The sequence below is a fragment of the Camelina sativa genome, chromosome 2 (genome assembly GCF_000633955.1).
Source record: "Camelina sativa cultivar DH55 chromosome 2, Cs, whole genome shotgun sequence".
Classification (NCBI taxonomy): Eukaryota; Viridiplantae; Streptophyta; class Magnoliopsida; order Brassicales; family Brassicaceae; genus Camelina; species Camelina sativa.
Window position 1 is genome coordinate 5,308,905 of NC_025686.1, and position 26,839 is coordinate 5,335,743.

The following is a 26,839-nucleotide window of genomic DNA, read 5'->3' on the forward strand; positions in this document are numbered from 1 at the left end:
AAACGTATTAGTAAACTTTGAGTTTACTGTAACATACGATGCGAATACATTTATTTTTGTGCAATATAATCCAGAGGATAACATTGGTAACTCTTCCAATATATGTTTTTCCTCGGATTTGATGCAAAGATATTCAATGCCATTCTTATTCATAGTCTTTATATGATATCCATTTCTTCGGATATCTCTGAAACTTATCAAGTTTCGTTGAGACTTAGGGGAATATAATGCATCTTTTATTTCAAATTTTGTTCCCCTTGGCATTGAAAAATTGGCTTCGCCAAAGCCCATTATAATCTTTGCATTTCCAGATATAGTGCTCACGCCTTTAGCGGAGTCATTTATTTTGAGAGAGGAGAAATATTTTTTATCTCTAAATATTGAGTGCGTAAAAGCACTATCTGCTAGACACATTTCTTCGTCCTCAATCTCAAAAGTTGACATTTTCTGGAGATAAAACATTCATAAAATATGCATTAATATATAACAAAGTCTTAGGAGATTTAAAATATATTACAAAAAGGACTTTAAACACCAAAAGTTTTACAAGCATATTTTACATAAAGATTTTAATCGCATGATTTTCCACTCTCTTGATTGACGAGGAAATCTGCGATATCCAGATGAGTTTCATCATTGAGACCATGGTAGGAAGGTCCAGCTTCATTTGAGATGAGATTGGTCTCAACGTCTCTTTCTTTTTCCTTTTGAGACGCTTGATATAGATCGGCCAAATGCTTTGGTATACGACAAGTTTGGTACCAATGACCTTTCATGCCGCATCTGTAACAAATACTCTCATCTTTTTTCTTTATAATGCGGCTGGCATCATTTACATGAAGATCGTTGTTGGCTTTGCCAGCGTTGAAGCTATTAGAATAGTGACCTCTTCCTCTACCTCGGCCACGACCTCCTCCACGCCCACGACCACGGCCACGGCCTCGACCGCGTCCGCGTCCTCGTCCTTGCCAATTATAACTGGATGAAGCAACATTCACTTCTGGAAGTGGAGCTGATCCAGTTGGGCGAGTTTGATGATTCAGCATCACGAGTTGATTATTTTGTTCAGCAACAAGAAGAACGTGCATTAACTCAGAAAATCGAGTGTATCCTTTGGTCCGGTATTGTTCTTGCAGGATTACATTTCCAGGATGAAAAGTTGAGAGCGTTTTTTCGATCATATCATAATCGCTCACTTCTTCGCCACACAAAGCCATCCTGGAGGTGATTCCGAACATAGCGGAATTAAATTCACCAACACTTTTGTAATCCAAGAACCGGAGATTTAACCACTCATGTCTAGCCTTTGGTAAGATCACATATTTCTGGTGATCAAACCTATCTTTGAGTGATTGCCAAAGATCTACAGGATCTTCTTTCGTGATGTACTCGTTTTTCAGATTATCGTGGAGGTGGTGGCGTAAAAACACCATGGCCTTGGCCTTATCCTCATCTGACGTCGTTTTCGACGGATCGATGGTGCTTAAAAGCCCATCCGATCTCAGATGCATTCGTGCATCCGATGCCCATGTCATATAATTTTTTCCAGATACATCAAGGGCAAGGATTTCGAGTCTGGCGAGATTTGACATAATTATCTACATGAATAATAAGTCCATTATTAATTTATTCATGAGATTTTGAGGAGGCAGAGCCTTCCATAATATGATATAAATCTTAACATATGATCGAGAAGGCAGAGCCTATCTTTCTGATCAAGAATGTAGATCTATATGATCAAGGAGGCAGAGCCTACCATTATGATCAAGGAGAAGACATAGTCTTTTTACTCCGTAAATATCTCATATATATATTCTTGAATTTAAAGGAATTTTAAAAAAATTTAAATAAACAAATTCGACATAAATTAGATATTACCTCAAAAGAGTGATCTGTATAGAAACGGTTTGATCGGTTGGAGCAGAGAGACGATCGTGCTGATAACGTAATATAAACTATAACTATAATACACCTATATGTGTATATAGTTTTCTATAAAGTAAAACAAGAAATATTAAAGAGAGGGAGAGAGAGGAGAGGCTACGAGAGAGTGGGGGAGAGTAAAAGCTTTTGTCTTCTTATTATCACTTTCTCATGTTGTACAATTCATATTTATAAATGAAAGAGTTATGAGTCATACTACTTATTAACATGGTAATGACATGTGTGATGACATGTGTTGATGGATTAATCAACTTGTTTTACAACAATATTGTGTTTTTTAATATATTGTGGGATTGCTGTCTTTTCATCGTTAACGTGTTAGTCGGAGAGTTATTCTATCCCCTATATATTAATAGAGAAGCATTCTTGAAAAAATGATGATGTGTCGTCGCTAGAGAGCTCGAAGCACAATTTAACAAAACAATCGTTAATTAATATTAATTACATCTATGCCATTATAGATTTAAATCAGAATTCATTACATAAATTAAAATTATTAGTAGCCATTTAATTTGAATCTATATTATCTTAGAAAAAAAAATTAGTAAACAACAAATTAATTTCTTTTAAAAAAATTAAAAATTATTCATGTTTATTAAGAGAAAGTCCATACAAAATTTTCCACCACGTTAAATAAAGTTTTTTGCCATTTTAAAATATTTCACTGGTAAAACGTATTTTACACAAAATAGCTAATTTAAATAATAATAAAAAATTAGTTACATATTTTGTTTTACACAAACTAATCTTAAATCTTAAATAATTTTACTCATAATAGTTTTATTTGATTCCACTTATCCGCACTATGTGCAGGTTATTACCTAGTTGTTCTTTAATTGTCATGTCATCAAACGTACCAATCAAGTTACTAGTGTTGTTGTTCTTTTTTTTTTTTGTGGTAACGTTTATTAATCCACACATTAGTGATTTTGTTTTTAGTTTTCATATTTGTTTTTTCTATTGAAGATTTTGATATGTCAAGCGGAAGTTGCAGGAACATCCTCAGTAGGAGGTTGCACTGCTCTTTGAGATGATGGTGGTGGTTGTGGCTTTGGCGGTGGTGGTAGAGGTCTCTTTGGTTTCACCTTATCGACTACCTCAACTTTAACGTGAAACTGCAGGATGACACAAATAGCACACGTGTTGAAAGCAAATAAGCTTCTCAAGTCACCATATTAGAGTATTAAAAACAATACATACATGTGAATATCAAATTCAGGATGTCCAAGGCGGCCACCCCTTCCAAATCCCCACGTGTATACTTCTTTATGAGAACTAATGCTAACATTATGGAACTTTGCAGCAGAGACCAACTTAATGAAACNATTGCCTTTCCCAACAAAAAAATATAGGCCTGCGGTGTACTGCGGGTGAATATTTAGTTAGAGTATTAAAAACAATACATACATGTGAATATCAAATTCAGGATGTCCAAGGCGGCCACCCCTTCCAAATCCCCACGTGTATACTTCTTTATGAGAACTAATGCTAACATTATGGAACTTTGCAGCAGAGACCAACTTAATGAAACAGCCATGCAGTGAATCAACTCTGCCGGTTAGCTTCTGAAGATGTTGTTTGCTAGTTCGAAGTTGGTAGTTTAATGAAACAGCCATGCAGTGAATCAACCTAAACCCCCAGCTGAAAACCACTGTAGCTACTGGAAAAAAAAAGAAGAAAATGNTTAGTTCGAAGTTGGAAGTTTGCACCATTCCCCCAGCTGAAAACCACTGTAGCTACTGGAAAAAAAAAGAAGAAAATGAACACAACATTTCAGCTTCTCAAAAGTTTTGTAAGAAAGAGTGACCAAGATTCATGTTTTTCCTTAAAGTCAAGGTTGAGAAAAGATTAGTTACCCGAACTCTGTTGCTCGCAAATAATCTGAGCCACTCGACCTGAGACCAAATCAACCGGTTTTTGCAGTTTTATGTCTTCTAGAATCATAGCTTGCTAGTAAACAGATTTCATATTTAGGTTTTGAAACATCTAACGATCGAGAAACATCTACGGAATATGAAATTAAATTGCTCCCATTACAAATAAGGTTAAAAAAAAAAAAAAAAACCTAACCTTGCAAGTTCAGAGAAATCAAGAGATTGTTTTATTTTTCTCACCCAAGTTTTCTCTAAGATTCATAAACTCTGCCAACACTGTTTATGCGAAAAATATTTTACCTCGGCATGTGTTTCTGGAGAATAAGTGCAACACAGTCTCGAAGTCGAAGACTTACGTCTTGTCTCAACCATGCCTCAGCGATCTCTCTTCTCCATCGTTATAACTTAACCGGTTACAATTACCAGCTCATGTCTCCGGTTCACGGTTTATTGGCTAACAATTCTAACCCGGACGGTGTGCCTATGAACCCTTTTGAGATTAACGTAATGGGAACGGAGCAAAACACTATTTTGATCAAATTCTTGAGCAGCAAGGCAAGCGGTGACCCTAAACCTAACACGAAACAGAACTCATCTCTAATGTGTGCTTGCTTCACAAGTAACGGTAACATAACGTTTAGAGAGCAAGTTTCAGCCTACGTTTGCTTGGGAACAAGACAAGAGCTCACGAAAGTGGTGGTGGTGCCGTGGCACCGTCGTATCCTGCCGTGAATGAAGGTGGCGCAGGGAGATTGAGCCGGTGGAAAGTGGCGGTGGGGACTGGGGAGTGTGATTGGGTCAATAATTGGAGCGTTTCTGTTAGAGTTATTGGTGGTGGCGATGGTAGTGAAAGGGAAGAAGAAAGCGATGAGAGAGGAAATGGAGAGGAGAGCTTATGAAGAAGAAGCACTTCAGGTTTCAATGGTGGGTCAGGTTAGAGCTATTCCTAATGCTTCGAGAACAAGAACGGTTCCAATATTTGATAATACTAGGTACACTAACAAGTAACAACAAACTTAATTAGGTAGATCGTCCTTCTTGATATGATGTTTTCCAATTGTAGTGTTAATTGAACTTGGTTTTTTTCTATTTATGTTGGATTGTGTAACTTGTAAGATCTTTATTGATTAGGAGACATAATACATATGTGGAATTAATTAATTAACTGTTTACAAAATGAGTTACTAAGAGTATTGTACCGCCCTTTATGTTGTTTCGGGCTACTTGGTTAGCACCTTTTGTAATTAAACAAACTTATAGACATACCCGCATGTGCCCTTTTTTGGCTATCAACGTCAACATATACATGCAACTCCATTTCAAGTCTGATAACATTATTATTTTACCCATATTAGCTATAGTTTTTATATGCATTGGAAGAGTTTGATATGATTTCAAGTTTTTGATGTCTATTAACAAGTATTTTAGGTTTTAAGAAGATTTCACAGGTTTTGTAGTAAAAAAAGACCAAAAGACAAAGAAAATACGTTTCAGGACAGATTCAGAGCTTTACCGTTCGGACCACTTTTGAAGAACTTATAGAACTCACATTTTTACGTGCTTAGTGTCTATGGAAAGCTGAGAGAGTTATATTTATCCTCGAAGTGGATTGAAGTCAATCCATCCAGCCATCCGGAAGTTATGCCCGATTTACCGAGACGTGGTATAAACCGACGTAAGAAGAACCATCTAGCCGATGAGCTTTTATTGAAGGCCTGACCAGCGACTATCACTGCGGCCAAGTCCAAGCCTCCACCACGGTCCAGAAGCCTCCTACGCCTCCCCTTTTCCTGCAGTCAAGAATAAAATATGTTTTTACCCTTACAAACCCTAATACAAGACAAAATCCTATAAATAATCTTCAAGACCTAGGGTTTCAAGTGTGCCTCCGGTGTGCTTCCTTTATGCCTCTTAATTCTTCCTTTGTGCCTCTTAATTCTCTACAGCCGTCGAAGCTCGTCCTCGTGTGGTCTTTTCAGGTAAAAGATTTGGAGTGAAATTCAACACACATCAAAGATTTTTGGAGCCGTTGCCGGAGAGTAACTAGGTGCATGTGCCCTTTTTTGGCTATCAACGTTAACATATACATGCAACTCCATTTCAAGTCTAACCTTTATATCTGAGGATCTATGCCTTTATATAGACAAGCTTACATAAGGGATCACTTAAACCCGAACCACGTGGCAAGTAGCTAAGAAACACACATGGCTTTAAAAGCAAAAACAAATGTAAACCCAAAGCAAAGACCATCAACGGTTAAAAGAAGGTTCAAGAAGAAATAAAGGAAAGGAAGGAGATCGGAATGACATGTCATTGGTTGGGCGTGGCAGATAGGATCTTCACTTCCTTGGCTCCTAGCATGTCAATGAACATTTCCAAGGCATGAGCCAAGTGAGACGAAGTGGAGATGCACTAGAGCTCGCTGCCTCGTCAAAACCCCTTCGGTAAACCCATTTAGGACAAACCCAAAGTAGGAAAAAGAGTACAGTTTCTTCTAATGAATAAGGGGTGCCTTCACGCTAGCGTGATGGTGAAGACACACATGACAAGCTTCCCAAAGCTGGTCGCTCACAAGGTTCTTCATTGGTGATGCATGCCATGAACTCTTGGTGTAAAGGTTGGAGCTTGGCTTTGTTGGGTAGATATACATTGGAAACGCCCATTAGATGACCTTGCCTTGCTCCCTTGATGATCCTTGGAAGCTTGTTGATGCCACATTGATGTCTTGGACCAGATCCCTTTCCCCTACACTAGCTGATGGACATTGGTACCAACGGTCGTACCATGGTACGGCCGATACCAGGGTCTCATCAGAGATAGTCAGATTGCATTGTGTGCCTACCAGTATTGTGTTTGACAGAGATTCCAATTTTACTTTCGTGTTCTGGAGAGAATTTCGGGCAGAGATGGGCACAAAAGATGCATATGAGTACAACATATCATCCTCAGACATACGGTCAGTCGGAGCGGACGATCAAGATTTTGGAGGATTTGCTGAGGATGTGTGTGCTGGATTGGGGTCATCATTGGGCAGATCACTTGAGCTTGGTGGAGTTTGCTTACAACAATAGCTACCAGGCGAGTATTGGGATCACTCCTTATGAGGCATTGTATGGGAGGCCATGTCGTACACCGCTATGTTGGACTCAGGTGGGCGAGAGAAGAATATATGGTGCAGACTTTGGTCAGGAGACCTCGGAGAAGATCCGGGTTCTGAAGCTAACATGAAGGAGGCTCAGGATCGGCGGAGGGGTTATGCTGATAAGAGGAGGAAGGATCTTGAGTTTAAGGTGGGTGATAGAGTGTACCTCAAGATGGCAATGTTGCGGGGTCCGAACAGGTCATTGACTGAGACTAAGTTGAGTCCGAAAGACATGGGTCCGTTCAGAGTAGTTGAGCGGGTGGGACCAGTGGCATATAGGCTAGAGTTGCCTGATGTCATGCGTGCGTTCCAGAAGGTTTTCATGTGTCAATGCTGAGGAAGTGTCTTCACAATGATTATCAGGTGTTGGCTAAGATTCATGAGGATCTTCAGCCCAACAACTTTGGAGGCAAGGCCAGTGAGGGTTCTCGAGAGGAGGGGTCAAGGAACTTTGGCGGAAGAAGATTTCTTTGATGATAGTCTTGTGGGACTATGAAGGTGTTGAGGAGCAGACTTGGAAGCCAAAGGCGAGGATGAAGGCAAGGTTCAAAAAGTGTTTGAGAAGCTGGTCGTGGCTTGAACTAGTCTACCCTGGTCCTAGTTGCTGTTGTAGATATTGGAGCAGTGAAGTTCGTGGCTGGAGCAGAATGAAGTATTCCATCGCATCTCTCTTGATACTTGGTCGCTTAGGGGTGGTTGGTTGTGCGACTAAGTACCAAGATGAGGTGTGTTCGGGATATGAGATTTCGTGAAGCACACTGCTAATAGTGAAAATTTTCTAAAAATAGAAATTTCTAAAAATGGAAGTTCCAGAAATAGAAAGTGTGAAGGTAGATCTAGTCGGGAGATACTCGATGGCATCAGACTTGTTTGCTCAAGGCCATGTGGTGATAGCATCATTATTTTACCCATATTAGCTATATTTTCATATGCATTTAGGAAGATTTTGATGAGATTTCAGGTAGAAAATGTCTATTATCAAGTATTTTAGGTTTCAAGAAGGTTTTACAGGTTTTATAGCAAAAATGACCAAAAGATAAGGAAAACGTGTTTGGAGATAGATTCAGAGCTTTACAGTACGGTCCACTTTTAAAGAACTTCCAGAACTCAAATTATATCATGTTTGTGTCTGTGGAAAGCTGGAAGAGTCATATTTCTCCTCGAAGTGGAATCAAGTCAATCCATTCAGCCATCTGGAAGATATGCCCGATTTACCAAGACGTGTTATAAACTGGGATAAGGAGAACCATCTAGCCGATGGGCTTTTATTGAAGGCCTGAACAGCAACCATCACGGTGGCCCGGTCCAAGCCTCTACCACGGTCCAGAAGCCTCTTTCGCCACCCCTTGCCTTGCACTCAAGAAGAAAATACTCTTTTACCCTTACAAACTTTAATCCAAGACAAACCCTATAAATACTCTTCAAGACCTAAGGTTTCAAGGGGTGCATCATCAACAGCTCTTGGAGCAGCCAGAGCTGGCGTTGAGGCCAAGCAAGCCAAGCATCTGCTTGTGGCCCTTTTTGGGATAAGTAAAATTTCGCCCTTCAATTTCTCAAAAATTTTCTTCAGCTCAGTTGGTCAAGGGTGTAGGTATTGTTGTTGAGGTACTGAGTTCGAGTTTCACTGTCACCTGTTTTGCATTTTTATGTTTTTTCATTAATTTGTTGGCCTAAAAATTTTTTTCGCTTGCAGCCCATTTATTCTCGGCGCCGGCTCTGGGAGCAGCCCTAGCCACGACCAGAGAAGCAGCCGCAACCTCTCGTCCCTCTCGATACCCTTGAAGATCCGCCATCTCTCTTTCTACTCAATCCTCTCATACTTTCATTGCTTTTGGGATTAAGTTACTTTTGTGACAAGTAGAGAAGTTTCCTTTGAACCCCTTTTGTTTATTGATTCGTTTTTGATGATATACTTTATAATATCAATGTTGTTTCTTTGCATCATGAGCGAGTAGTTTACTTTTTTGGGTTTTATGGAGTGATTCAAGGGGAATTCATGGTTCGCTTCAATTAGGTTGTGAGATCTTATTTTCGGTTCTATATTAGAGTTATTTTGGGACATCTTTATCTTAATGCATGTGCTTGGATTGATCACCAAGTGCTGATCTAGAGAACGGGAACGCGAACCGCGTTATCCTACTTCTCCGAACTAGTGTTATACCGAAACCTTGCGTCGTAACCTGCGTAAGTTGAGTTGCGGAGTTTGGTGAATGTATCGAACTTGTTTCACTGGCTGGTTGACATGCGACGTTGCCTGCGTAAGTTGAGTAACAGAGTATGAAGACTTTAGACTTTTATTCTATGATAATAGCTGTTAGTTCATTAGTGTTTCGTAGTTGAGAACCTAGACCGAAATTAGTATTTACTTGTTAGATCTTGACACTTAATATTGCTTAGAACCATGAAAACCCTGAGATGACTCTCAAAACGCCCAACGCCATAGTCTTATAGGTTTTAACCACTTTTATTTACTTGCAATATATATTAGGAAAACCAAACCCCCAATCTCTTATTTAGTCTTAGCCATAGTTCTTTCTCTTTTAATTCAATTCGTGTTAGCTATTACTCTCTGTGGGATCGATCCTAAAATACTACATTGATTAACTATGCACTTTCAGTCGTCGTGTGGTCTTTTCAGATAAAAGATTTGGAGTGAAATTACACTCACATCATGTGGGACCAACTCATGTGATACTGATAGCTCGATGGACTTTGTGGCCATAGAGTGGGAGTGATATGTTTGCTTTGGATGACGATCCGAGAGCGTGCTTTAGTGTTACGACCCAAGAGCGGGATTTTGAGACTCCCTGGACCATAGTTGTGAGCCAGTATGTCTCGAAGGTTGCAACCTGAGAGAGGGGGAGTGAATGACTTCCTGGAGGTGGTAGCTTAAGGCGGTTAGCCTGATAGCGAGCCGAAATGATTCGTTGGTTGTGACCGCAGACGGGGAAAACATTGAGTTTGAGCATTAACGTCTAGGATGTGAGTATATTGGCTAGAGGGAGACCTTGAGGGTTTAGTTAGAGGTGTGCGGGCTGTTGCGACAGTTACACGGGAAACCCTTGCTGACGATGTTCAGTCTGGTCAGAGGACGTGCAGGCCGTGTTGACTGTTGCACGGAGGTCCTTGGCGGATGGAAGGTGCTGCGAGATTTGAGTCTTTGTTGGTGGGGGAGAATTGTAACATCCGCGAGCCAAGTAGTCTCTTTGGGGGTGGGTGTCAATTGACTCACAGGAGAGTGTTGATCGACACCAACAAATTCTGGTTCGACCGGGTTGATTTTAATTGTCGATTTGGTCCGATTTGGTTAAAGTAAAATCCCTAACCGACGTATCTAAGGGGGAAATCGACATATAGGGAGAAGGAAAAATTATTTTTGTCGCCTCCTTAGTTTTTGTCGTTCCCATAGAGTGAGAAGGAGAATAAGAGAGTGTTCTTGAGACTTTTTGGTGTTTCTTGGCTGGTTTTCTGAGATATGTTGCTGTGGAGGGGAGAACTGTTGCTAGGAACGAAGCAGATGCTTTCTAAGGGTTGGATTCGTTGGTTTTTGGTCAGAAAATTTCTGCAAAAGAGGTGAGTGCATGACCATGGCAGATCTAAGCCTGAGATCTCCTTTGTTTTGCTTGTTTGTGGTGTTTTTCTTGCTTGTTGTGGTAGCTACTTGGTTCCTATAGCTTACTGTGGCTTCAGGTCGAGTTTTGGACGGATTGGAGATGGATAGAAGCGGAGATTCGACTTTCGGCTTTGAGCAGAACATGTCTGCAGAGTCGGTGTCGATCGACACCAGGTGGGTGGTTTCGGTCGACACCAAGATACGGTGCAGAGACTTGGCGAGTGTCGGATTCAGGGTTTCCGGGTCGAGGAGGGGTGTCGGTCGACACTGAAGAGCAGTTTCGGTCGACACCAAGGAGGCGTGTCGGTCAACACTGAGAGGCAGCAATAGTCAGTGTCAGTCGACACCAATGTTTTCAGACGGCGGTTGACACTTTTTCCCTGGTTTGTTTCTGTTTGTTTGTTGTTTGTTTAACATTGGAATCTCAGTTGCTTGTGTGTATAGTCCAGTAGATGGGAAGATTGTCTCACTGAGTGATTATGACAATAGTCATGCATCTCAAATTGTGTTTGTGGTGTAGGTAATGACAAAGTGTGAACGTGGAATCAAAGCGTTGAAGAGAAAGGTGTTCTAGAAGCTTGATTGATTGTGGTCTAGCTAGTGTTAGGTTGCTAGTGTTAAGTCAATAGAATATTGTAGGATGTTGGAATTTGGTTATTGATTTTGTTGGTTTATTGGATTATTCATTGTTGGATTTCTATTGGTTTAATGGTATTGTTGGTTATCCGCTGTTGTTGATTGATGTTAGGTTGTTAGTGGATATGGGACCACTAGAGATTTATGATATATAAAAAGAAAAAATGGGAAGGGTTGTTTCAAATATAGTAAAACTAAAAATGCATTCGGTTTCTTATGATTTCGACAAAAATTATTACAGTTTCTAGGATGGATTAACATTGAAAGGTATCTAATTGCAACTTACCCTACACAGAAAAATTGATTGAGTTTCATGAAATAGAAGTAGAAATGGCAAGAGCAATGAATAAAGTCAACGTTCTTTTTAAAATGTATTTAGCTGAATTTGTTCATGTTGAAGCCTTTTTGTATAAATCAAACACTATAAAATTAAAGCACTTGAAAATAAGACACTGAATCTTGTAGAGGAACAAAATCACTAGGTGATATGTAAGTGACTAGAAATATATGTTATGTTCACATACTAGAAGAAAAAAATAAGAGATGGGATGACAAATAAAAACGCGATATGTTGGTGTACTTAGACTTTATAAAAAATGGTAGATTTCTGTAGAGGTGTTGAAACGATCTGACCCATTTTTTTTAAATAATAATAATAATAGTAATAAATTAGTGATCTCATAACCAATAGCCATTAACCACACTCAACCAACAGCAGAAATAACCAAAAGATATCATTAAATAAATAACCAATAAATAATAAAACCAATAATAATTCATAACACATAACCAATAATCCAAACAACACGAATCATAGAAGCAGCAACCTAAACCATATCCTATTGACTCAACTCTAGCAACCTAACAGAAGCCAGACAACAACCAATCGAGCCACTAGAACATCCTCATCTTCATTGTCTTGATTCCACGATCACATATTGCATTTACCCGCACCACAAACACAAATTGAGATACATGAGTATTTTTTAAACACTCAGTAAGGCAATCCTCCCATCTACTGGGCTATACACACAAGCAATAAGATCTCTTCATTCCATAAGCAACAAACAATAAAACAAACCAGACAATATACAAAGCATCGCATCAACCGTCGCATCTAAGGAAGGGTGTTGACCGACACGGGCAATCAGGTGTCGACCAACACCACAACTGGTGTCGACCAACACTGGCAATCAGGTGTCGACCGACACCATGCTCGACATCCCCAAAAACCCTAGTTTGTGTCGACCGACACCTCCACATGGTGTCGATCGACACTCGCCAAAGTTATCGAATCGTCCTCGCGTTGGTGTCGACTGACGCCCCAACTGGTGTGATCGACACTGATGCCGAGCATCGATTTCCTTCGAACAGAAACTTCGAATCTTGCCTCCAAGCTTCTCCCATCCAATCCATGCATCCTCATAAGCAAAACCCAGCCATAGCAGCAACGAAAAAACCTTAGAGAACTCAAAATGAAACAATCACACAAGCACAAAATCACATACAAATAGAGATCTTAGCATAGATAAGTCATGGTCATGCACTCACCTCTTTGCAAGAAGTTTCAGACCAATAACGACGAATCTAACCCTCCTAGCAAGTTTCCAACATCCTCCTAGCTTCAGATCTCTAAAGAAAAGCCAGCAATCTTCCCAAAAATCACCAAACTCTCAAGAACACTTCTTTCTCTCTTTTTCTCTCTCAAAACTGTTGAACAGCGACAAAAACAACTTCCCAAAACCCTTTTCGTCGACCTTCCACTTAAATAACCCGGTTATATGGTTTTTTTCAAACCAAACCAACCCAAATCGATAATTAAATCAATTTGGTCGAACCAGAAATTAGTGTCGACCGACACCACCCTTGGTGTCGATCGACACCCATCCCCAAAATTCATATTTTGGTTTGCAGATGTTACAGATGTCATCTTTGATGAAAAGTTTTCTAAACATCAATAAATCAACCACTTTGACAATTTATACAACATCACATTTTTGCTAAAAAATCATATTTGCCATTATTTTCAGTATTATGTTTCAAAACATACAATAAACTATTTATATCTAAAAATAAAGCAGCTAGAGAAAATGAAAAAAAAAACAATAACTAATTAATCAGTATTGCCGCTATGTTATATATGTATTTATCAATTTTAAATTAATGACATTTCTATAATAGTCTGTTTTAGTTGTTTTCCTTGTATGAAATTTGACGCATGCTAGAATTACAATTATATATGAGATTATTCGATATTGAATCGCAAATCTGGCGGTACATATTTTTTATGTTCGCAAGTGTGCATAATAAAATATCAAATTCTATAGAACCAAATTTCAATAGAAATGACTAATTTAGGTTGAACAATAATATAACAAAATATAATTTAACTAAATATGGTAAAATAAACATTATGATTTTTACCTGAGAATCAAACTTAAAAAAAAAAAATGGATATGATGTTAGCAAGAAGTTACGATTCTACTTTAGAAACAAAAGCCAAATTTAAAACATAATGGTTTTTTCTTCAGTTTTAATTATCATTTACAACAAATTAAAACGTCGCTTAGAGCATTAACACCTTGTAACATATATGTATATATACAGAACCTATAAATATGACCCTATAAAATTGAAGTACTTGAAAACACACATAAACTTTACACGATTAGCAAATTTATTTGATATACTTACTCTAAGTCATTATTGAATTTATATTAAAATGAAGACAAACGTTTTGTTTTTGACTCTTCTAGTTTTTATTTCGTCATGTAAGTTTATTTCTAAATCAGGATGATATTTATAATTATTTATAAATCAATGTTATGTTTAATAGTTTTACATATGTTTTGAACATTTTACAGGTACATCAACGACTATAAAATCTTTTAATTCAGAAGCGAGAATATATCCTATCAATTCAGCAGCGACCTCTCCTATAGATTTTAATTTGGGTGACTATATACATCCTGGACAATTGCGCATGTTTGGCTTTAGAGCTTTATGTTATGACTGCAATAGGGCTTGTCAGAGAAGAGATAGAGCTTATGGTAAATGTAGGGAGGTTAGAGGAACAGTTACATGCCGTTGCTCTCTCACTAAAATGTACAAAGATTAAGAAAATGTAATTTGACTTCAAAATTAATAAATATGCTTTGACAGAAATTATATTAAAATTTTAATATACTTCCATGTTTTTATATTAAAGTAGTGAATTATCATTTCGAACCTTAAGTGGTAAGCATTCTTAAAAACAAAACACATCATTACTTAAAACAAATAATAAAAATATTTTAAATACTTTTAGAAACATATTTAGGAGTTTAAGTAACTTAATTGTACATATCTACTCAATATTTTACAACCTTAAAGAGTTTCGAAAATATGGTAAATATAACAAAACAAAAAATGCATTCGGTTTCTTATGATTTCGAGAAAAAAGATATTAGAGTTTTTAGGATGGATTAGCATTGAGAGGTATCTAATTGCAACTTACCCTACACAGAAAACTGGATCGAATTTCATGAAATAGAAGTAGAAATGGCAAGAGCAATGAGTTAAACCAAAGTTCTATTTAAAATGTTTTTGGCTGAATTTGTTCATGTTGAAACCTTTTTGTATAAATCAAACACTAACAAGATTAAAGCATTTGAAAATAAGACACCGAATATTGTAGTGTAACAAAATCACTAGGTGATATGTAAGTGACTAGAAATATATGTTATGTTCACATACTAGATGAAAAGAATAAGAAATGGGATGGCAAATAAAAACGCGTTATGTTGGTGTACCTAGACTTTATGAAAAAGGTAGATATCTGTAGAGATGTCATCTTTGATGAAGAGTTTCTAAACATAAATAACGCAATCACTTTGACACTTTATACAGCATCACATTTTTGCTAAAAAATCATATTTGCCAATTATTTTCAGTATTATGTTTCAAAACATACAATAAACTATTTATATCTAAAAATAAAGCAGTTAGAGAAAATGAAAAAAAAAATACAATTACTAATTGATCGGTATAGCCGCTATGTTGTATATGTATTTATCAATTTTAAATTAATGCAATTTCTATAATAGTTTGTTTTAGTTGTTTTTCTCGTATGAAATTTGACGCATGCTATATGAGCTTATTCGATATTGAATCGCAAATCTGGCAGTACATCTTTTTTATGTTCGCACGTGTGCATAATAAAATCTCAAATTCTATAGAATCAAATTTCAATAGAAATGACTAACTTGTGCTGCTGTTCCTGCAAGCACGAATTCCGCGCTAATATAACAATAAATAATTTAACTAAATATGGTAAAATAAACTTTATGATTTTTTTTTTTTCCTGGAAAGATTTTTTTATTAAACATACATGGCATACAAACCGAGCCTAAACAAAAGGCCCACAACATACACGGCATACAAGCCGAGCCTAAACAAAAAGCCCACAAAAGCAAAGGCAGTAGCCCAACAAAATACGAAAACAACAAAAGCTCAATTTGAGTTCACTATTGCACCGCTTAAGAAGAAGATTGAGTCAAAAAAGTCCACTCAAAGACACGTATCAGTAACACGTGTAACATGAGCAATTGAAAGGTTTCCATCGTCATCCTTCGCCATCGGAGCCACCGATTCTTCCGATGAATGAAGCTATCGCCGAGATGAAATCAAGGATAGATAGATTCTTCTGTTTTTCATCAGTAAGAGCAAAACAGCATAAGGATAAAATACAGAATCAGTTAAACTCTACCGTTTGCCAAACGGGTTAGAGAAAGAGAAATCTGATTAATCCAAACTGTTGCCTTAACCAATCGAAACTCTGAAACAACTTGTCGTAAACAAGGGACAGCTAAAAGGCATTTGTAATAAGCTGATGAAATTGCTTTGTATCTTCATCTGAAATTGCAGATCGCTTAGATTGTTCCCGTACACCACATACCACCACCAACACAGATCGGAATATCTGAAAGCTAAAAACATTCAACGGCACATAAGTCACTGTGATAGAAACTAGCCATCATCGCTAGAAAAGCCGGAGTAAAAAAAACAAAACTAGCCATCATCGCTAGAAAAGCCGATCGATGCTAGACAACAGCCGATCAACCACCGCTTTCGTAGCCGGTAAATATTGGATCGGACGGCGAAATCGGACATCTCTGCTAAAAGAACCAGAGATTCCGGGCAAGTAACCGACCAACCACTGCATAAGAGGCCAGTGGATGTCGGGCTGAAACCGGTTACAACTAACCGGACGGCTTTGTCGGAGAATTCCGGACGGCAGAGTAAGGATCTGAAATCACCTCCCTCTCTCTAAAAGATATCAAGGTGAGAAGAGAGAGAGAGCTAGAGGATATATTCTTAACTCACTTAATTGACTAATAAACTTTATGATTTTTACCTGAGAATCAAACTTTAAAAAAATGGAAATGACGTTAGCAAGAAGTTACTATTCTACTTTAGAAACAAAAGCAAAATTTAAAACATAATGGTTTTTTTTTTTGTTGACCAAACATTAAAACTAGAAAATAACTCTGAGATTGGTTACCCAAGCCAAAGAAAAAGAGTTTATAAAAGATAATTCTGAAACATAATAGTTTTTTTTTCAATTTTAATTATCACTAGATTTTAACCCGCAGTACACTATAGGTTATGGTTTTTTCATATTTTATATAACTTACTAAAAAAAATTATGTTGGATCAAATATATATTCTTATAAGTTTTTTATATAATAATATTAAGATATTTGTAATTTATTTGCTTTATATATATACAAATTATTATTTTCATTTAGAATTTAATTAATCAAAATTCTTTCATTTAAGAATTTAATCAATCAAAATTAGTTGTTGTGACAGTAAACATTTGTTAATATGTATAATACTTTGTAGTTCATATAATATTATTTAAGCTTTATTTACTAATTTGAAATTAGTTAGTTTTGCCCATAACCTCTTAGTTATTAAAAAAAAACAGTTAGTTTTGTATATGAGTGTGATGGAGCGGGTTAGTGTTGGTTTTTAACTCCTTTTTTTTTTTGTGCACCGGTTTTTAACTCCTTTTATATAAGATTAATATATTTTGTTTGTGTTAAACCAACTCGCAAAAATATATAAGTGTACTAAAATTAACCTTAATTTCCATCACATACTTGTGATTATTTTTAGTCTTGGTTTGAACCCGTGTATAAATAAAATTTTCCATAAAGTATTATTACTTTTTTAGTATTGTGCATATGTTAAATTGCTAAAATCTATATTTACAAAAATTTAGTTTTATTATCACAAAGTTAGTTACATTATTGATATTACTCATATAGAACTAAAAGTGATATACTCAATATTTAAATTGTGTAACATGATATATTTGTATTTGACATCTAACTAAATGCCTATCATTGGTCATGTGGCTTACGTCTATATATCACATTACTCAGAATCCTTTTCACGCCAAGAAATCTTTGCTTCTATATGTGCCATTGCGTGTATCTCAACCACTTGTCATGAGGTAAGTTGATGCTATTTACACCTTAACACCTTAATTCTCATCACATACTTTTGATTATTTTTAATCTTTGTTTGGACCCATGTATAAATAAACTTTTCCATAAAGTATTGTTACTTTTTTAGTATTGTACATATGTTAAATTGCTAAAATCTATATTTACAAAGATTTAGTTTTATTATCACAAAGTTAGTTACATTTTTTGATATTACTCATATAGAACTAAAATTGGTGTACCCAATATTTAAATTGTCTAACACGATATATTTGTATTTGACATTATAACTCTATAAATGACATATCTTTTTTAGTCAAAAAAACATATACCATTCTGTTAGTTCTATCTATTTTGACATCAATTGCTCTATCCATTTTAACATAGAAAACATTAAACAACTTATAAAAGCAAAACATGTATGATAGAAATCAGTTAGTATTTTGCAAAATCTTTGCAAATAAATTTGCTAAACAATTATGGAAAATCAACATTGAAAAAGGTAAGATATTATAATTTCTTTTTTCATTAAAACATTTAAAACTTGTAATTAAAAAGGAAAATAAAAATTGATTTTGTTCAGACATTTTAGGAAAACATTTATTTCCATACCTGATTTTTACTTATTTCAAATTTTTATTTTATAAATGTCTTAATTACAATGGCATGAGATGTAAATACATTTTTGATATTACTCATATAGAACTGAAATTGATGTACTTAATATTTAAATTGTCTAACACGATATATTTGTATTTGACATCATAACTCTATAAATGACACATCTTTTTTAGTCAAAAAAACATACTTTTCTGTTAGGTCTATCTATTTTGACATCAATTGCTCTATCCATTTTAACATAGAAAACATTAAACAACTTATAAAAGCAAAACATGTATGATAGAAATCAGTTAGTATTTTGCAAGATTTTTGCAAATAAATTTGCTAAACAATTATGGAAAATCAACATTGAAAAAGGTAAGATATTATAATTTCTTTTTTCATTAAAACATTTAAAACTTGTAATTAAAAAGGAAAATAGAAATTGATTTTGTTCAGACATTTTAGAAAAACATTTATTTAAAAAGGACATAAATTTTATATTAAAGTACAAAATCAAAAAATATAGGTAGACAAAATTTAAGTATCAAGCTTTCACTAATTTGGATAAGGATTGACTATGCGACACGTAATTAATCACTTTGGTACGAACACTTTGAGAATTTTAGTGTTTTTGAAAAAAATTATATAATTTTTAAAATTATAATTTTTATGATAATTTCAACTAACTAAATAGAAAAATATTCAACTTAGAACTCTGGTATCCCATCTAAATTTCTTACACAATCTCTTTTAGTAAAAATTTGTCTAACAAGTAATTATTTAAAAGGAACTGGACATAAGATAAACAATTCTGACGGGTATAAGACGAGACGGGAAGAGACCATACTGGATGAGACGATAAAAGATGAGACGGGATGAGATAGGACGAGAGGAGATGGGTTAGAACATGAGGGGATGGGGTGGGACTGTGACGTGTTTCCCGTTCTAAAGTAACACTAATGCACATGTACTATAGCACCGGATTAATATAATTTTTAGTCATTTTACAAATTTAAAATTTATATAAAAATATTTTTTTCCGTGCTGTAGCATGGGTTACTACCTAATAGAAAACATTAAACAACTTATAAAAGCAAAACATGTATGATAGAAATCAGTTAGTATTTTGCAAAATCTTTGCAAATAAATTTGCTAAACAATTATGGAAAATCAACAATGAAAAAGGTAAGATATTATAATTTCTTTTTTCATTAAAACATTTAAAACTTGTAATTAAAAAGGAAAATAAAAATTGATTTTGTTCAGACATTTTAGGAAAACATTTATTTCCATACCTGATTTTTACTTATTTCAAATTTTTATTTTATAAATGTCTTAATTACAATGGCATGAGATGTAAATACATTTTTGATATTACTCATATAGAACTGAAATTGATGTACTTAATATTTAAATTGTCTAACACGATATATTTGTATTTGACATCATAACTCTATAAATGACACATCTTTTTTAGTCAAAAAAACATACTTTTCTGTTAGTTCTATCTATTTTGACATCAATTGCTCTATCCATTTTAACATAGAAAACATTAAACAACTTATAAAAGCAAAACATGTATGATAGAAATCAGTTAGTATTTTGCAAGATTTTTGCAAATAAATTTGCTAAAAAAATTATGGAAAATCGACATTGAAAAAGGTAAGATATTATAGTTTTTTATCATTAAAACATTTAAAACTTGTAATTAAAAAGGATTATAGAAATTGATTTTGTTTAGACATTTTAGGAAAACATTTATTTTCATACCCGATTTTTACTTATTTCAAATTTTTATTTTATAAATGTCTTAATTACAATGGCATGAGATGTAAATACTTCGTTACTCCAAGCCTTCTTTGTTAAAACTGCTGCAAAAATGTTAACATAGATTTACAACAAATTAAAACGTTGCTTAGAGCATTAACACCTTGTAACATATTTATGTACAGAACCTATAAATGTAACCCTATAAAATTGAAGTACTTGAAAACAAACATATACTTTACACGATTAGCAAATTTATTTGATATACATACTCTAAGTCATTATTGAATTTCTATTAAAATGAAGACAAGCTCTTCTAGTTTTTATTTTGTCATGTAAGTTTATCTCTAGATCAGGATGATATATAGGATATTTATAATTATTTATAAATCAATGTTATGTTTAATAGTTTTACATGTGTTTTGAAAATTTTACAGGTACATCAACGATGAAAATGTAGAGATGTCATCATTGATGAAGAGTTTTGAAAATCAATAAAGCAATCACTTTGACACTTTATACAACATCCCATTTTTGCCAAAAAAATCATATTTGCCATTATTTTCAGTATTATGTTTTAAAACATACAATAAACTATTTATATCTAAAAATAAAGCAGCTAGAGAAAAAAAAAATTACAATAACTAGTTAATCAGTATTGCCGCTATGTTATATATGTATTTATCAATTTTAAATTGATCCAATTTCTATAATAGTTTGTTTTAGTTGTTCTTCTCGTATTAAATTCGACGCATGCTAGAATTACAATTACAAAGAGTGTGTCAGTCGGCACAAATGCAAGGATGGTGTGAGAAACCTAACGAGCATCGATCGATGCCATGTAAAGGTGTGGATCGACGCGAACTAGGGTTTTCAGGTAATGTCGACACTCTCCTAGTGTCGTCTGACACCATCCTTCAACAGCGTCTGAACTTCGTTTGTTGCCTGGTTTGATTGTGTTATTTGTTGTTTGTTGATTGGAGATTCTCAATTGCTTGTGTGTATAGCTCAGTAGATGGGAGGATTTTTTACTGAGTATTTGTGATAATACTCATGCGTCTTAATTGTTGTTTGTGATGCAGGTAAAGGCAAAGTATGATCGTGGAATCATGGCGATGAGGATGAAGATGATCTAGGATCTCGGTTTTGTGTTGTTGTTCTCTATATTTATGTTGTTGGAACCTGGTTTAGTAGCATGCTAGGTTGTTAGTTTATATCGTTTATGATTGGTATTGTGTTGTAGTATATGGGAGTTGGTTTGATGTGTCTTCCGCTATGTATGATGGGTTGTTGGTTGGTTATAATTAGATATTATGGGATATTTAATTATATATAGTTTTTAAAAAAAGGGTCGGGTTGTTTCAAAGTGGGACATGATCACGATGGATTTTGTGGTAGGAATTGCCACTGTCTCATACTTTTGATACGATTTGAGCCATTGTAGACCAGTTGACTAAGTCAGCATATTTTCTGGCCATGAGGAAGACTTATGGGAGATATGTGAAGGAGATAGTCAGATTGCATGCTGTTCCTGCTAGTATTGTGTATGACAGGGATTCAAGTTCACTTTGGTGTTTTGGAATGCGTTTCAGGTAGAGATGGATACTAAAGTGCATATGAGTAAAACCTATCATCCTCAGAGAATGGGAAGTCAGAGAGGATGATCCAGACTTTGTAGGATTTGTCGAGGATGTGTGTGCTGGATCGGGATGGTCACTGGTCTGATCATCTAAGCTTGGTAGAGTTTTCTTACAACAACATATACAAGGCGAGTATTGGGATGACTCCTTATGAAGCATTGTACGGGAGGCCATGTCGTACACCATAATGCTGGACTCAGGTGGGAGAGAGGAGCATATATGGTGCAGATTTGTTCAGGAGACCTTGCAGAAGATTCGGGTTTTAAAGTTGAACACGAAGGAGGCTCTAGATCAGCAGGAGAGTTATGCTGATAAGAGGAGGAATGATCTTGAGTTTCATGTGGATGATAGAGTGTACCTCAAGATGGACATGTTGTAGGGTCTAAACAGGTCATTGTAAGAGACTAAGCTGAGTCCAAGGTACATGGGCCCGTTCAGAGGGGTTGAGGGGATGGGACCGGTTGCATATAGGCTGGAGTTGCCTAATGTTATGCGTGCATTCTACAAGGTCTTCCATGAGTCGATGTTGCGGAAGTGTCTTCACGAGGATGATCAGTTGTGGGCTAAGATTGCTGAAGATCTTCAGACCAACATGACTTTGGAGGCGAGATCAGTGAGGGTTCTCGAGAGGAGAGTCAAAGAACTTCAGCGGAAGAAGGTTCCTTTGATGAGAGTCTTGTGGGACTGTGATGGTGTTCATGAGCATACAAGGGAGCCAGAGGCGAGGATGAGGCAAGGTTCAAGAAGTGGTTTGAGAAGTAGGTCAAGGCTTGAGCATGTCTAACCTTGGTCCCAGTTGTCGTTTTGGTTGTTGGTGAGGTGGAGTCCGTGGCTGAAGCGGAATGGTGTATTCCATCCCATCTCTCTTGATACTTGGTCGCCTAGGGGTGGTTGGTCTAAGTACCAAGATGAGGTGGTGTTTGGGATACATGTTTTAAGTGAAGCTTGTTCCTAGAAGTGGAAAGTTTCCAAAAGTGAAAAGTTCTAAAAATGTAAATTTTTATGCGAGTTCGAATTTGTCCATTTTTAGTGGTTGTGGGCCTTGGTGGCGCATGTGTGGCCATCGTGGCGGACTTTTGAGTCATTGTGTAGCCCTTGTGGCCGTCTTTTAAGACATTGTGCAGCCTTTATGGCGGGCCCTTTAGCCAATTATGTGGTCTTTGTGGCGGGCTCTTTAGCAATTGTTGCTTGTTTAGGCGGTCTTTCGGGATGTATGGTCTTTTGATACTAAGATTTTTGTATGTCTATCCTAGCAGGTTCAATTAACCTTATGTTGTTCTAGTTCTAAAGGTGTCAATCCAAATGGGATGATGCTATCACTCAAGATGCAATCAAGCAATCACAAAATAAGCCAATTCAAAGAGTGGGTTTATATCTAACAATCCTAGAATGATCAGAATGCAAAACAGAAATGAACTACATAACTAGAAACAAACATGCATGACAAGAAGCGAACATGAATAAGTAAAAGCAGAAACAAGTCTAAGCATGAACTAAACAATAAGAACATAAACTGTCTCATGAATGCAATAACAATCAGAAAGATAGAAGTCCTAAGGATGGGAGTAATTGATGTTGGAAGAGTCTCCTAGTCTACAGAGTGTTTAACATGCCACAAGAAAACTATCCCTAGACAATGAACATCACAACTTAGCTAATCCAATCTCTTGACAGAAGCTACTCAGACTCAACCACTTCCAAACGTAGCTCTCGCTAGAAAAATATGATCAAGGAGACATGACAAACAAGTTCACTTACGTTAACAAACACCCTAGACAACTAATCTCTTAGGCTAGGAATGTAAGTCTCTAACACTAGTTGGTCAGACATTTCATCAAACACCTTTTGGGTGTGGAAATTTCTAAGACCTAGTTCCAATTGATCAGAGAGAAACTAGTATTTCTAACTCTAGTCCAGAAGGGAATCATACGAATATTAACTTAAACACCCTATATACTAAGATTCTCCCCCTAATCTATCCCATCCTCAAGAACTCTAACACTACTCAGATCCCAAAATCATCATCACCAAGAATACAAACCGAGAAAACATTAAATCAAGCATAATCAGATAGACAAAAATGAGATGAACAACTTTATAGAAGAAATCCAATGCAAAAACCAAATAAATTCAGAGATATGTGGATTACAAAATCTGAAAAACATTTTAGGTGGCTACAGATAAACCTTAAGGTAAAAACAATATCCCTTGGATAAAGACTTAAGAGAGTATTTATAGCAAAACATGGAAAGTCCTAAAACATAAAACGACAAGATAGAGAGGCGGGTCGGGAATCTTCTGAAGCTTGCGAGACAGGTCGTTCTAGTCGCATGTCTGGCATGGTCGGTCGAGTCAATGCCATCTCCTCCAGGCATGGTGGGTCGAGTGGGATGACATCCATTCTAGTCGTTATGGGTTGAGTGCGGAGGTTGTCTCTCTTGGGATCGTCGGTCGAGCCGCATGTCTGGAGTCGCATGACGTGAATCCTGAAGTCGCATGTCTGGAGTCACATGACGTGAGTCCTAGGAGCGTCGATCAAGTTGCATGTCTCGAGTCGGATGACTTGAATCCTGGAGTTGCATGTCTGGAGTCGCATGTCTGGAGTCGCATGACGTGAGTCCTGACGTGAGTCCTGGGAGTGGTGCTAAGGCTTCATTCGGCTCCAACAGTCTAGACTTCTCCTGAATACCTGAAATACTCTAAAATGCACAATGCAATGAATAATTTATGCAGAACTACCTAAGTATGCATTCTATGCAAAAAAGACTAAAAATGATGCAAAATAATGAGTTATCATAGCTAAATGCATGATAAATACATGCTAAGGAGAGACAAAATATAGAAATATCATCTTTGTGACGATCCTTCAGAATGTGTGGCCTATTTAGGCGGTCTTTTGGGATATGTGGTCTTCGTGACGGTCCTGCTGGATGTGTGGTCTTTGTGATGGTCTTTCGGGATGTGTGGCCTTGGTGGCGGTCATTGTTAGGACAATTGTTTGGCCTTATTGACAGTCTTCTTTAGGATTTTTGTTCGGCCTTATTGACGGTCTTCTTTAGGATATTTGATTGGTCTTGGTAGAGGTCTGTTTAGACATTTGTTTAGCCTTGGTGGCGGTCCTGTTTAGGACATTGGTTGGCCTTAGTGGCTGCTTTTGTGGCATTTTGGTTATCCTTGTGTGGTCATGAGGTATTCCAGTGAGGAAATATGTGGTTAGTAGGACATTGTGATGTTTTACGCGAGCCACATGACGGAGACCTAATCAGGAGATAGGACTCAGATGTGTTCATAATTGTTTGCTCCAAGGACAGGTTGTCCTGAACGAATCTTTGGAGAGATTTAGTTGTTCTAGTACCAATTCTGAGACTTTGTGACTTGATATTATGATAGGTAAATCGACTTCGGATGACGATCCGGACGTGCGCTGTAGGGTGGCAGCCCGAGAGAAGAATATTGGATTTGTTTTATATTTATATGGTATGCGGGCTTATGCCAGATGATGAGCCAATACTATGGCATGCACACTAAGTCCTGATGAGGAGCCAATAAAAACTCAAGGTTGAGAACAATTAGTAAGGAAAGTCTAAAAGTTGAGAGCAAATAATATCCAGAACGTGAGTCTATCGTCTGGAGGTAACCTTCCTGGATCGGTCAAAAGAAGTGCGGGCCGCAGAGATGGTTGCACGGGAGTCCTTGGCCGATGGTTATTTGAGATTGGAGGACAAATCTATGTTGTTGGGGGAGAATCATAACATCCGCAAACCATTTTCCATGGTTTTGGGATGGGTTTCGATCGATATTAAGGAGGGTGTCGGTCGAAAACATTATTTTCCGGTTCAGTCAGTTGGGTTTTGGAAGCCCTAAACTGGGATATTTAAGGGAAAAGGTCGAGTTGAGGGTTCTGTAGCCACTCATTGTCGTTCTTAGGGAGAAAAGAAAGAGAAATGTTCTGTAAGTGCTCATAAGAGTTCTAAGCTACTATTTGAGAGATATGTTCCTGTGGAGTGGTGATCTGGGGATAGGAACGTGTTGGAGGCTTCCTGTGATGTTGGTTCGTCATTTTTTGGTTTGAAACTTCATGTTTAAGAGGTGAGTGCATGATCATGGCTGATCTAAGCATGAGATTCTCTATTTTGTGTTTCTATGAGTTGTGTGATTGATTCCCTTGAATGTTTGTGTGACTTTCGTGTCTCTGTAGTTTGGTTTCGCTCTTTTGGATGCCTTGGTCAAGTGCAAGGCGAATGGAGACAGAGATTCATGCTGGTGATCGCAGGAAAACAATGCTCCGCATTGGTGTCGGTCGACACCAATGCGAGTATGGCGTGATACCATGTGGATGTGTCTATCGAAACAACTAGGGTTTTCAGGGTATGTCGAGCAGGTGTCGGTCGACACCAGGAGAGTGTCGGTCGAGACCAGGTTGCCAGTGTTAATCAACACCTGGAGGGTGTCGATCGACACTAACTTTTTTCAGGTGTCAGTGTCGATCGATACCAGGAGGGTGTTGGTTGACACCAACCCTAAGAAGCGGCTGATCTTTTTTTGTTGCCTTGTTTGATTTTGTTATTTGTTGTGTGTTGAATGGAGTTCTCAATTGCTTGTGTGTATAGCCCTGTAGATGGGAGGATTGTCTCACTGAGCATTTGTGATAATACTCATGGATCTCAATTGTTGTTTGTGGTGCAGGTAAATGCAAAATTTGATCGTGGAATCAAGGCAATGAAGAGGAGGATGTTCCAGTGACTCGTTGATGTGTTGTTTGGCTTCTGTTAGGTTGCTAGAGTTGAGTCTTTAGAATGTTGCCTAGGATTGTTGGTTCCTTGGTTTTGATTATTTGAATATTTGTTGGAGCATTTCTGGTTATCTTGTTATTTATTTCCGTTGTTGTATTGATTGAGGTTAGAATGTTAGTGAGTATAGGATCACTAGTTAATTATTATGTTAAAAAGAAAAAAAATAGGTCGGGTCGTTTCAGCATTGACCGATGCTACCTTTGCATCGGTTGACACTGAACATCAAGTTGGTAACAAGATTTTTGGTTCACAATTTCAATACTTATTCATTTTTGTTTATTTTTCTTCGCCATTCTTAGGCTTGATAACATTGGGGACAGTGTTGTATTAGTC

General features: G+C 36.7%; 1 protein-coding gene and 1 pseudogene across 1 annotated transcript; one reads left to right on the forward strand and one right to left on the reverse strand.

Moving 5' to 3' along the window:
• On the reverse strand, nucleotides 536-1,902 carry LOC104718045. Its single transcript, XM_010435706.2, has 2 exons — nucleotides 1,879-1,902; nucleotides 536-1,598 (listed from the first exon to the last, which is right to left on the reverse strand). Exon 2 carries the CDS (start codon nucleotides 1,590-1,592, stop codon nucleotides 570-572), a length of 1,023 nt encoding a protein of 340 aa, XP_010434008.1. The 5' UTR covers nucleotides 1,593-1,598; nucleotides 1,879-1,902; the 3' UTR covers nucleotides 536-569.
• On the forward strand, nucleotides 4,125-4,826 carry LOC104748664 (annotated as a pseudogene).

Coding starts and splice junctions, on each gene's coding strand:
- LOC104718045 (XM_010435706.2), bottom strand. CDS start 1,592: ATGTCAAATCTCGCCAGACTCGAAATCCTTGCCCTTGATGTATCTGGA.